This window comes from Erpetoichthys calabaricus, chromosome 18 (genome assembly GCF_900747795.2).
Source record: "Erpetoichthys calabaricus chromosome 18, fErpCal1.3, whole genome shotgun sequence".
NCBI classification, from domain to species: domain Eukaryota; kingdom Metazoa; phylum Chordata; class Cladistia; order Polypteriformes; family Polypteridae; genus Erpetoichthys; species Erpetoichthys calabaricus.
In genome coordinates this window covers 4,211,519-4,225,270 of record NC_041411.2, presented here as the reverse complement: position 1 = coordinate 4,225,270, position 13,752 = coordinate 4,211,519, and the positions used below count along the sequence as shown (strand labels likewise).

General features: G+C 45.1%; 1 protein-coding gene across 2 annotated transcripts in view; it reads left to right on the top strand.

Annotated features, from left to right (window-relative positions):
- The window catches only part of ccdc157 (coiled-coil domain containing 157), a 30,378-nt gene that overhangs the window by 9,892 nt on the left and 6,734 nt on the right, over nucleotides 1-13,752 (top strand). Inside the window, exons 4-8 of one of the 2 annotated variants that reach the window (XM_028824997.2) lie at nucleotides 1,571-1,627; nucleotides 3,197-3,387; nucleotides 7,328-7,504; nucleotides 9,545-9,713; nucleotides 12,136-12,275. In XM_028824997.2, coding sequence (XP_028680830.2) covers nucleotides 1,571-1,627; nucleotides 3,197-3,387; nucleotides 7,328-7,504; nucleotides 9,545-9,713; nucleotides 12,136-12,275 — 734 coding nt within the window. Of the gene's footprint in view, nucleotides 1-1,570; nucleotides 1,628-3,196; nucleotides 3,388-7,327; nucleotides 7,505-9,544; nucleotides 9,714-12,135; nucleotides 12,276-13,752 lie in introns of those variants that run through there. The other variant, XR_007933871.1, reaches the window with a different exon arrangement.

Below are 13,752 nucleotides of genomic sequence, written 5' to 3'. Positions count from 1 at the left end.
CGAGTTTAATTAACGACAGGACTTGGCACCTCATTAAGCAGCTGGTTGGAGTGAAATTGGTTGGAGTTTGAGGCCCTGACTTAGCTGGTCTTCTGTTGGCTCCCTCACTTCACATTTCATTTCCGTTTGGGTGCCGTTTAAGGAAAGAAATGAAGCAATTCAGAGGAACGAGGAAGAAATTCAGGGGAACAAATCTTAAAAAAGCAATTCAATTAAAATGAATTCACAAGAAGTTAATTAGCAGCACAAACAGGGCACTCAATTAAAAAAAGGGTTAGAATGAAAACCTGCAGCCACGGTGGTCCTCCAGGACCGGACTTGGCGACCCCTGATTTAGAGGTTTTGTCATGCCAGACTCGCGTATGTGAAATAGATGAATGAGTGTAGTGATTTTCTTTTTCTTGTTGCTTATTCATCCATGCATTTTTCCATATGTGCTACAACTTTTAGGGCAGGGGTCCTCAGTAACAGCCCTGGATGGCTGCAGGTTTTTAGTCCCACCAGTTTCATAATTAAGTCTAGAAGATAATTACCCTTTGTATTTAATTACAAGGCTTATGGATTATGAATACTCAACTCCAGTCCTGGAGGCTGGGTTTCATTCCAACCAGTTTCATAATCAGAAGCCAAGCCTAGCAGATAATGAAACTTGGCGTTCAATGCTAGGACATGTTGGTGCTTTCGTTCTTCCAAGACAAATCTTTATCGCATTGTAGATGTTTCGTTTCCCGAGAACATTATCCTTACATTTTGCGGTCCCAAACAGATTTGTATCTCCTGGTCCTTCCTTTCTCTCTCATTTTTGTTAACATGGATAATTCATGATGCAAAGGCACAGGTTCAAATGGAAGCCAGAGAGTGGGTGGTTCCTTTGTCATTAGCACCTCATTATTAACTGATGGCGGGTTAAGAAATCAGGCAACAATTAAAACCCAAATCTTCTTCTTCTTTCAGCTGCTCCAATTTAGAGGAGACCACAGCGGATCATCCATCTCCATCTCTCCCTGACTTTTACATCTTTTCTTTCATGTCCTCCCTCACCGTAGCCATAAACCTCCTCTTTTTCTCTTGCCTGGCGGTTTCCCTGATGTACCCCTCATCTCTCATCTGCACGTGCCCAAACCCTCTTAGGCCAGCCTTTCTCACTTGGTCACTAGACTGTCATACCTGTGTTGTCCCTCTAATATACTCAATGCTAACCCTGTCGTTACTCCGAGCGAAAATCGTAGCATCTCCAACTCCGCCACTTCCAGCTCTCCCTCCTGTCTTTTTGTCCAAACCATACAACATGGCTGGTCTCCCTACCGTTTTATAGACCTTCTCTTTCACTCTTGCATGTACTTTTCTATCACAACTCACTCCTGCCACTCTTCTGGTAGTTCATGCCTTGTCCCCAATGTTTCTGGGATGGTTGCCAACTCCGCTCAAGCCTGACCTAGAAAAGTGAGGTGTGAAATCACAAGAGGAAGTGTCCATAGTAAAGCTGCTGCAGACTTCCAAGTTAAGTGGTCAAAAGACCACTCAGGAACTGTCAACTGTCCAGTTAAATGAATCACTTTCTGTTTTCTAGATGCTTCCAGTCTGAAGGAGGAGCTAAAAAATCAACAGGCCAGCATTCAGGATCTGGGTATGTGCAGGCCTTTTTGACTTTTCTTACACTCCATCGCTTATTGCTCCCACAGAAATCTACTTGTCTTGATCTACAAAGCTTAATTTGCAGTCAGTCTGTTATCATCTAGGTCACCGTTAACATGTTACAGGGGATTAAATCCGCTCTGGTGCAGATATTAAATGTGTGCAAGTAGCTATGAAATCCTTCATAGGCCATTTACTTGCAGATGGCTGGAGTTCATAAGCCGCAGTTTAATGACTAGAGGAGAGTTTTCAATGTTTCTTGGATTTTGTTTTTCTCATTCTTTTCTGTTTCATGTGTTTCAGCATCAGTATCGAACTCGTATCTAAGGACCCTTTACTGCTGAGGGGCTATCAATGTGTGTCTGTCAGTTTGTAACGCAGCCAATGTGAGAAATTTTCAAATTGGTTGCTGTTGGTATTCATCCGGTCTTTATGACAATAAAAGGAAAGACTCGTTACGTTCTCTGAAATATACGTTTAACTCAAATGAAGAATTTCTGATTTCCAACTGCTCGATTTCTTTGTCAGAATCTCCAACAAGTTAAAAGTATTTTGGTATGGTTTGGAAAATTTTCCTCACTTTAATATATTGTAACAATAGCGCCCTCTTGCTCCGTCCCGGCACAGACTCACACGGAGGCACGTATAAAAATCAAAATAAAGATTTATTTTTCTTCACCTGTGGGGCATGTCTTCCCCGTGAACCCCACAGGCAATACACAGTCCCAAACAAGCACTGACCACAACCACAACACTGGCACCACCACCACCACTCCTTCCCTTGACACTTCGTCCTCTCCTCCCGACTCTGGCCACTGAGTGATGGTGGCTGGCCCCTTTTATAGCCCACCCGGAAGTGTTCCAGGTGCTTGACCACTTGGACCCAATTGTACTTCCGGTTGGAGCTGAAGATTTGTCCAGCTGGGCTGTGAAATCCAGGCAGCACCCCCTAGCGGCCACCCCAGTTCCCAACCAGGCTGTGGAGGACTCCATTTCCCATGGAGTCCTGCAGGAGGTTGGGGAATCAGCGTCGGCCAGGGAGACTTCCACCAAGTGTCCCGGGGGAGGTATTGAGTTGCCCATGGTTGCTTCCCCGGAACATATGCAGCAGGGGGGTCCCGGTCGGGCCCGTCACTATATATATACAAGCCATTCCCCGCGGTTCCGCCCATGTAGCACTCGTTTGATATGTGCGACAAATTCTCCAGAATGTTCTATCACTCCTTGTAATGTACTGTTCCATGATGTATGTGCATACCAAACATCTGCATAAACTGCAGCATTATGGGATCCTGAATTTGGTGGAGGCAGTGATGTGTGAGAGGTTATCATGATTAATGTTGTCCGTCCACTCCATGAAGACTTGTCCTGTTTAGTCCCCCAAAGTGTGTTAAGAGGTGCTACTTGAGCTCTATTGCCATCATGGCTGTCTCCACTCTGTCCTGTAGGTATTGGCTTAGGGTATTGTTGACTGTGTGTGTGTGTGTCTTTGACTTGTAATACTGTCCCAAACATCTGTCCATATGTGTGTATTTTATGGTGTAATCCTTCATTTATGCAGAGCAGCAAAGAGAAAAACTACTGCAAGAGATGAGAACCCAGATGGTCGACAAGAGCGTGGTGCTTGTCTTGGAGGGTAACGTCCGAGACCTTAACATGCGTTTGGCCACCAACACCTCAGAACTCTCTGCCACTATCGTGGAACTGGACAAAGAGAGGGCCAAGTTCATCAGCTTGACTAGGCAGCAGGAGGTAGGAGGCAGATTTCTCTGTTTTGTGGAGGACGTGCCTTCTGTTAGCGTACACTGCCAAATCGATTGCCATTGTAAAACTTGTATACTTCTGTGAAGCAAATTCAAGTGGCTACTTTAAGTTATGTCATATGAAAACATTTCAGATAAAAACATAACATTCTTGAACCTGTTTAATCCAATTCGGGGTTGCAGGAGGGGAGACGCTATCCTGACCACACTGGTGCAAAGTGGGAAACGGCACTGGAGAGGGCGCCAGTCCACAGCAGGCCCACCCCTTCTTATACAGTCGACTCCACTTCGGTTAAGTGCAACGCACACTCCGCTTAGCTTCACGTGACTTGCATGGTCCCTATTTGTATAAAGTCAAGTAAACGGGCAATACAGTCATATGAAAAAGTTTGGGAGCCCCTCTTAATTCTTTGGATTTTTGTTTCTCATTGGCTGAGCTTTCAAAGTAGCAACTTCCTTTTAATATCGGCCATGCCTTATGGACACAGTAGGATTTCAGCAGGGACATTAAGTTTATGGGATTAACAGAAAATATGCAATATGGATCATAACAAAATTAAACAGGTGTATAAATGTGGGCACCCCAACAGAGATATGACATCAATACTTAGTTGAGCCTCCTTTTGTCCTCTGGACGCTGTCCTCCTATAGCCTCTGATGAGTGCCTGATTCTGGATGGAGGTCTTGTTCACCATTCTTCATACAAAATCTCTCCAGTTCAGTTCAATTTGATGGACAGCCTGCTTCAAATCATCCCATAGATTTCCGATGATCTTCAAGTCAGGGGACTGTGATGCCCATTCCAGAACATTGTACTTCTCCTTCTGCATGAACTGTGTTTTGGGTCATTGTCTTGTTGGAATATCCAACCCTTGCGTAACTTCAACTTTGTGACTGATGCTTGAACATTATCCTGAAGAACTGGTTGATTTTGGGGTGAATTCATCCAACCTTCGGCTTTAACAAGGGCCCCAGTCCCTGAACTAGCCACACAGCCCCACAGCATGATGGAACCTCCACCAAATTTGACAGTAGGTAGCAGGTGTTCTTCTTGGAATGTGGTGTTCTTCTTCCGCCATGCAAAGCACTTTTTGTTCTGACCAAATAACTCCATTTTTGTCTCATCAGTCCAAAATGAATCTGGCTTGTCTAAATGAGCATTGGCATACAACAAGTGACTCTGTTTTGTGGTGTGAGTGCAGAAAGGGCTTCTTTCTCATCACCCTGCCATACAGATGTTCTTTGTGCAAATTGCGCTGAATTGTAGAACGATGTACAAGACCTTCTTGCAGGTCTTTGGAGGTGATCTGTGGGTTGTCTGTCACTATTCTCACAATCCTGCTCATATGCCACTCCTGTATTTTTCTTGGCCTGCCAGACCTGCTGGTTTAACAGCGACTGTGCCTGTGGCCTTCCATTTCCTGATTCCATTCCTTCCAGTTGAAACTGACAGTTTAGACCTCTGAGATGGCTTTTTGTAGCCTTCCCCTAAACCAGGAGACTCAACAATCTTTGTTTTCAGATCTTTGGAGAGTTGCTTTGAGGATCCCATGCTGTCACTCTTCAGAGGAGAGTCAAAGGGAAGGAAGGACAACTTGTAATTGACCACCTTAAATACGTTTATATCTCATGATTGGACACACCTGTCTATGAAGTTCAAGGCTTAATGAGCTCATCCAACCAATCAGCACTGAGCAGTGACAGGCATTCAAATCAGCACAATGACAAGGGGACCCACATTTGTGCACAGCCAGTTTTTCACATTTGATTTAATTTATACGACTAGATACTGCTTCACTAGAAATCTTTGTTCGGAAAACACCGCAGTACTCCTAGGAAATGAACGACATACCACTATTATCTTTATTGTTGAAAGGACAGTCAATTATCATGCAGGCTGAGAGGGGGTCCCAAACTTTTTCTTATGACTGTAACTTTGCATAAGCACACTATCAATAAGCGCACGTACATTATTGATCCCATTGCTATTCTCTCCTGCCAAATTCACTCCGGTTAACTGCATGGCCTCTTCACATCCGCTAGTCAAATAACGATATTGATTGATACGCTCAAATGATGCCATCAGTGTGTGACTATGTAAGTTGCCCGGCTCTCGTGATCGCTCAGGTGCTGAAGTCCCATCCCGCTAATGTATTGAGGCCTACAGTTAGTAAGGTGTATACTGTAGTCCGTTTAGCATTGTGTTCTTATGGACGTGTAAATGTCTTCTCAGAACTGCCAATGCGTTAAACACAAGTCTGTTAGCAATGAATTACATTACGGATTAGCCTTACAACTCAACTGTGATTAGTTAGCTGTCGTGACTTTTGACTTTGGCGTCGACTTTGTCATCCTGTGTGCAAAAGTTGTTGTCTCTGGCTGAACGTGTCAATGTCTTAAACAGATTTGACAACAAGGAGAGTCAGGTCTCTGTTGCGAAACGTTACAACAACAACAACATTTATTTATATAGCACATTTTCATACAAAAAGTCCCTCAAAGTGCTATTACGGCATTCACTCTAGCAAGATTTCTGGGATTTACAAGAATAAGAAATCGATATTGTAAGACTGGCAGAACAACGGTAATCTGGACAGAAAAACGAAAAAGAATAGGGAAGGCTGAAGACGTACAGGTACAGTACGTGTATATCTGAACAGTTAATGTGTATGTATTATACACGTATCCACTGTAATTTCTTCACCAGAGTCCATTTTAATGAATGTTTTATTGCGTTTGACTGGGCTAGTAGGTGGGGTACCTGAATGGTCAAATTTCAGGACTGACACGTTGCACTCATCATCCGGAGGCCGTGCACTTAAACGGAGTCGACTGTACTCGCACACAGGGCCAAACTGGAAGCTCCATTCAATCTAATCAGCATGCCCAGAGGAAACCCACCCGCCCCGAGTAAAGAGCAGGGTCTTAATGTTAACATTGAAGGGGCTCACGTCGCTTGGGTTCACTTCTGACGTGGAATGCCCTTTGCACGGAGATTCCACGCTCTTCTTGTGTGTTTCTAAGGTTGCCCCCCTTCCACTGTGTATTTGTGTTTCTCGGAATGGCCCACCGTCCAGTCCTTGCCTTACAGTCACTCCTGTGGTAAAAGGCTCATGGTGTCTGGAATCACTAAATCAAGTCAAAATCGAAAAACACAGGAAAAATTCTAGGGCGAATGCAAACGTAATTTAGGCCACTAGGCCTTCCTTTGAATATTATAAATGAATAATTGGCTTCGCCAGATCTCCCCTCCCGTCACACTCCCTGAATCAGAACATAGGACATGTGACAAACGAGAGGAGACCATTCAGTCCATCAAGCCCGTTTGTTTGCTGTCCCAGCATCTCTTCCAGATTCTTCTTAAAGGTTGTCCAGATTTCTGCTTCAACTCCATGTCTCGGTAGTTTTGTCCCCGAGTCCCACAACTCTTTGCACAAAGAAGTGCTTCCTGGCTTCAGTCTTAAATGCACTTCCCTTTGAATTCCACCGATGTCCTCGAGTATGTGATTCACCCTTAAGCCGAAAGAATGTTGCTGGAAATACTCTATCGATGCCTTCATATCTGGGTGTGTTTTCGTCACACCCTTGGAGAACCTCATGCTAGTGGTGCCCAATAAGTTGCATCCTGAGTTACTCGAGTGCCGCGCCAAAGACCAACCTGAAATTAGAGGGCCGCCACATCAGTGCACCTTCTTGTGATCCCTCGTGTCCCTGTGTATCGGATTTTATCAGGACTTGAACCCACAGAAGCGTGACTGTCCTCCTCCTGGCAGGCAGACTCGCACTTCTATTGCCAGTCCTCCGTTCGGGTTTGCCTTGTGCCACTCTTGTTCACCTTCCAGCCACAGTGAGTTGAGCACAATGGTGACAGGTCTTTTTCCTCAGTACTCCTACGGCTTCTTAAAAGCTTGTTCTCCGTTCTCATTCAGTCCCTGCAGGCAAAACACAGAGCCTTGCTGCAGCAAGTAGACTCCCTGGACCAAGAGTGCGAGGGAGTGCGACAGAGTTTGGAGGAGAGTGACGAAAAACGAGCGCAGCTCCAGGAAGAGCTTTCTCAGCTCACGTCGGAGACGGCTTCATTGCGGTGTCAGCTTCAGGAGCAGAAGGTGAGAGGACTGCGATGACACATCAGAACTGTGTTTCCCAACCTTTTTACTATGGTGGTACACTTTGTTGTAACCGAAAACATTTCAAGGCCCACCGCTATTGTACTACCCACAAACTCATATTTCATACGAGAGCCCAACTCTCCAAAGGAGCAGGACTACTGGAAAACCGGTCAAAAAGCAGCTCTGAGATTAGCGTAAGCAGACACGGCACTTAGTGAGCATTTTGGGCGCATATCCCAGCTGCTTCACCCCTTTGACCGCTCCTCTCAGGGCCTCACAGGCAACTCCTAGGCCCACTATCCACCAGCCCTGTGATGCCACACACCCAGAGAGATGGGGTCTAGCAGCCTAGAGACACGACTGCTGTTTCTGCATTATAGCAACTGCGGTGCCCCCTTTTTATGCCAGTTTCTCCAGGTAGGTGTCGACCACCTGCAGAGCTTGTACTTTTCTCAGGTTCAAACCCAGGTGCGCTACACTGTGTGATGGAACCGGGGGCATCAGCGAGCCCAAACCCCCAAACACGAGCACACAGTGAGTCCTGGGTTAAAATATTTGTAGATTTATCCGACTCCACTGGAAAAGGGAGTGTGGTCTCTTTAATTATGGACTTGGGTGTACCAGGGTGATTCACATGACCCGGAAGAGCTTCCATTGGGCAAAGTCTCCCTGCAGCTCCCTTTTGTGGCACCCAGGGCTGCTCTGCCGGACTACATCTCCCGACATGTCCTGCTGGCTTCCAACTGGGCACTGATATCAAGGGCCACTGCCATCTAGCATGCTAGGGGAGTAAACCCACTGCCCCCTCCCCCCCACCAAGTGACATCTCTTTTCATTGAGCTGTCCGTCCATCTCTTTTGGTCCTTCCTTCCAGGTCTGATCCCTTCTTCCTCCCTGGTCGGGATGCCTATATGCCTGTTAGGAGCCTCCCATCCGGGCGAGGAACCATCCCCTCTTCTGTCCGGGATGCCTATCCAGCCCATGTGGCATCTACAACTGTTATTTCCATGGCACACCTGGGTAGCTCTCATGGTGTGCCATGGCACACTGGTTGAAATACACTGCATTAGACATCAAGGGCTGGAGAAGAAGCAGCCAAGGAGCAGCGAAGCTCTAATCCTGAAGTCATCATGTATTGTACTAAAACGTGAAGCCGCTTTTGTCAAACCCATGTGCCTTTATTAAGGTGAGGATCGTTAGGGTTACTAGATTCTTGAAAATGTTGTACTGTGGCAGACCAGATATTTAAGTTGATGGCTTTACCTCAGGGTCATGCTGAAGTTCTGACCCTGAAATTATTTCGACACCATAGCGCAGGGGTTGCCAGCTCCGGTCCTGGAGGACCACCGTGGCTGCAGGTTTTCATTGTAACCCTTTTCTGAATGAGTGACCTGTTCCTGCTGTTAATTAACTTCTTTTGAACTAATTTGAATTGATTTGCTCTTGAAGACTCAGACCCCTTAATTGTTTCTTTTTCCTTAATTAGCAGCCAAACAATAATGAGATACAAAATGAGCCAAAACAACTGGTGTCCATCATACAATATCTGAAAATAAAGAAAGGTGAAGGTCTCAGGAATGTCGGTCTGCTCAGGTCCCCAAAACATTTGAACAGAAATGTCTGCTAATGCACCACAAGAGCAGCAACAAGCCATGAAATTAAAGAACAAGTTTAATTAATGACAAGGATCAGCACCTCATTAAGCAGCTGGTTGGATTGAAATTGGTTGGAGTTTGAGGCCCTGACTTAGTTGGTCTTCGGTTGGCTCCCTCACTTTACATTTCATTTCTCTTTGGTGCCCTTTAAGGAAAGACATGAAGCAATTCAGGGGAACAAATCTTAAAAAACAAGTCAATTAAAATGAATTCACAAGAAGTTAATTAGCGGCACAAACAGGGCACCCGTTAAAAAAAAGGGTTAGAATGAAAACCTGCAGCCATGGTGGTCCTCCAGGACCAGAGCTGGCGACCCCTGGCCTAGCGGACGAGTCACAGAGCATGACGAAAAGAACCTGAAGGACTCTTCCCATCTCTGCAGGTGGTGACAGAGCAATTGCAAGAAGAAAAACAGAAATTGGAAGGGTCTGTTTCAGCGCTAAAAGATTCAATTTGTGAACTGGAGAAGCAGGTCCAGGAGCAGAAGCAGAGGGAGAAGCTGCTTATGGACTACCCAGATCTGTGCCCACCCTCCCAGTGTCAACTTGACAGTGAGTCCAAGCTTATTTCTCACTTTGCAATGAACAAGGCCATTCATACGCAGCTATACTTCTGTTCACTTAGCTGATGTTTGCTCAGCAGTAATTGGTGGGTAGAGTAGCCAGAAACTGTACTCAAGTAAGAGTAGCGTTACTTCAAAATAAAATGACTCAAGTAGAAGTAAACATGCTTAGCGTCAGGTGGATTGCCTGCAGTCCTCATCACAGCATTGGTTGCTGCTAATAATCCTCTTTAATAAAATCCCTGTGTGCGTCCAGGTGTCCGTGTGTGGGTGTCTTCTGGTGACGGTGCGATGCGCGATATTACTGTCAGAGAAAGTTACAGGCGTTTTACGGAAATACAAACCAGTATTACTGCGAGAGGAAATTAAAGGTACACAATACAGTGACGCATATTACAGCCACATACAAGCCTGTATTACCGCCAGAGAAAATTAAAGGCATATTACCGACGCGTACGCCTGTATTACTGCCAGAGAAAATTAAAGGTATATTACAGATGTACAAGCCAGCGGACGTACAAGACAGTATTACTATCACAGAAGATTAAAGACACACAATACACGGCGGCAGCCCACGAAGAACGGTCAGCTCAGCAAGTAAACATCAACAAAAGAAATTCTGAAAGAACAGAAAAATACGACCAACAAACAGAATGAGGTCAAGTCCCTTGCCATTTAATATAGACTGTTCCTACTAATGTTTATGCACTACTGTTCTAGCGCCCGTTATTGTAACGGTCTAAATGACTAGTTTAATATAAATGTTTCAACATCATTGCTCGGAGATGTCTTCTTAATTCTGCTTCTTGCTTCACCGCGTTTTGAATTTTGTATTTTGGGTTTAAAGTACTGCGGTGGGTTGGCACCCTGCCCGGGATTGGTTCCTGCCTTGTGCCCTGTGTTGGCTGGGATTGGCTCCAGCAGACCTCCGTGACCCTGTGTTCGGATTCAGCGGGTTGGAAAATGGATGGATGGGTTTAAAGCAAGGCCATCACGCTCTGCCCCTTGAGAATCGCAAAATCTGTTGGGTTTCATCCCAACCCCACTCTTTTAACGGGGCACACATCTGATAGATTGATCTGCACAGATACATACGACCTTTGCACTTCGTTTATTAGGAATTGGCCCCCGATGTCATTTATGAGCGCACTGAGGAGAAACTATTCAGTGTCTTGTGATGGTCATCAGAGGCACTGTCTTTAATTATGAGGACAGGCAGCCAATTCATAAACGTGTTAGGAGCCGGTATCATGTGCGCCAGTTTATTCATTTTAGAAAATGGCTGCACTGTATAGCAGAACAATATTTAAAGAGAAAACGTAAGGGCCCTGAGGAGACAGAAAACAAACGTTTGTGCTAAACTTGCAATACTGTCCTGATTATGCCAGTTGCTGTAGGCAATGTTTAATGTATCCAGTTCAATTATATTTTTAAATAACAGTGTTTTCAGCTGGAATGGCTGTCACAGATTTGTGTGGTTAGTCTGAATCCCGTCGTCTTGCATGCGAGTGAGTGGCCTCTGCAGAGAACTGGCACCCTGCTTGTGCTAGAGTCCTGCCTTGAACCCACTGCCGTTGGAGCCCCTCGGTCACCCTCAACTAGACGAAGTGGCTTTGAAATTTTATGCTCTTAAATATTCAAACACTGATTGTATGGTTTGGAGACGGTGGCGCTGACGAAAGGACTGGAGGGAGAGCTGGCAGACCGGGTTAGCAGTGAGTACATTAGAGGCAGTGCCAGTGTTGTTAGGTCATTTTGTTCCCTAGGGCAAGCTTATCAGTGTGCCAACCGACTGATCGGGTCCCCATCCTCACCACTTCTGATCTGCACCCTAGGCGTAAGGCCTTAATGGTGGCAACAACAGTCTGGCGAGCCCGTGAGCGAGGCTCGATTGAGAGGGTTTGGGCACATGTGGTGGGGAGATAAGGGGTACATCGGGAAACTGGCAGGTTTATGGATGTGGTGAGGCAGTCGGTGTGGCATGTGAATGACAGGGGTACATGGAGACAGAGGATCCGCTCTAAATGGGAGCAGCCGAAAGAAGAACAAGAAGAGGATGATTTATATATTTCCGTATGAATACATATTTAGTATTTTTAGATTGAGAAGCGTGCAAATGCACATACACTATGTGGCCAAAAGCTTGTGGACACCTGACCGTCACACTTGTGTGAGCCAAATGAAATTTGCTCTCTTCTTCTAAGCCAGTTACTGGGATTCTTATTTCCTTCTTGTTTTGTACATTCCACCTTATCTTTATGGTTTCTTAATATCCCAAAAAAATTGGGCTACAGGATAATTCTCATCAGGCTGTGTATATGTTTTTTTTTTTATTGATTTGGAAATTCCTCATCGCCCATTGTAATAAATGCCGTCACGTTAAAGGTCATTGCCCTTGTCCACCCAAACAGGTACAGGCGATATCATTACGGACATGGAGAAACAAATGCAGGCCAATTCTGTAAGGATCGTCATCCTGGAGGAGCAGAACTCCCGTCTAAGAAACAGCCTGCAGAAGCTGAAGGAGAGCGTTCATCCCTCGGACCTCAAGGTAAGCATTTGTTGAGCTATGATGTGAACGTACAGCCACGCGTAACTCGTACAGTGAAGTGCTCTCCTTGAAAAGCTTTGAACATGACATGTTTAAGGTAACTTTATTTGGATGAATACTGTGCAGCCGTTACACTCGCAGTCCACTAAAGGCTTGTGGGCATCTGCAGCCATTACTAGCAGTGAGAACCTGCGTTGGATTGGACTGGATCTGTGCTTATGGTCTAAAGCAGGGGTCTCCAGCACGTCGCCCTCGAGCTACCGGAAACTCACAACCCCTTTTCCAAGCAGCTCGCCAAAGGGTTAATGAATCCGACATAAATGTGAAAACTTGATTAGTCAAATTAGGGGTGTGGGCGATCTTTCCAAAAAAATCAGATCACAATCCTTCTAACACAAAATCACGATCCGCAATCTGAATTGCAATCTCTCTTTTCAATGTGGCACACACTTAACAGAATATCCGGACTCAAACTCATCACGACCAAAGTAACACTTTATTTTAAATATCAAACAAAGTGGAATTTAATTGTTCTCTCGTTTGCTAGCTAAGCGGAGTTAAGGCCCACGCCCCGAAGCTGGCGAATGAGTGAGGAGAGCCCACCCCCCTCGGCCCGCTTTGTGTTACTCGGATTCGCACAAATAAATCGAACTCTGATACTTAGTGCAATGAGAGAAGTCGCAAAATCAACCGGAACGTTCAAGCATATTATAGAAAAAAAAACCCCGATCTAAATCCGTGAAGTAGTTGTCTTGTGAAAAGCGGAGGACAGACATACAGACAGACATTAGATTTTATATATTAGTAAACCTTCAAACTAATGTGCAGTTAAAGTCTCAACAGCATTTCTGGAACTTAGTAGAGCCTGATAACTAGAAGAATCTTCACCAAGCAGCTCTGAAAATGTCTGCTTTGTTAGGGTCTCCATACCTCTGTGAGTCTGACATGAAGGTCATGAAGTCAAAATTCAGAACAAGACTGACATTGAAATGACTCCAGAAGAGTGAACCTCAGTGCCAGTCATGTGACTAACTGAAAAACACATCACACATGCCACTGGACCTGTGAATAAAGTGACACAGTGACATGTGACAAAATGACATAATGAAGACGTCAGATCTGTGGATTTGGAATGGCATTGTTTGGTTTTAATTCAATAGTGTGAGACACACCAGACGGACAAAATGCACTTGCAGGTGAGCTCAATATTTTTTTGTGATGTTTTAATGCAAAATGTGAGTTGTGGACACCGACATTTTGTAAATGTTCAGGCAAAACGAGCTTATTCAGTTTGTTTGGGTTGAAATAAGCTATGAGAAGAAACGATAGAAAACTGGAGGAGCTCTCGGCCATTTTCATTTTGTAAAAGTAGCTCTCAGGGGGAAAAAAAAGGTTGGAGACCCCGGGTCTAGAGAGACATCAAGCAAAACAATCCTTTTATTGGCTAACTAGAAAGATGACTGTAAGAGCCATTTCC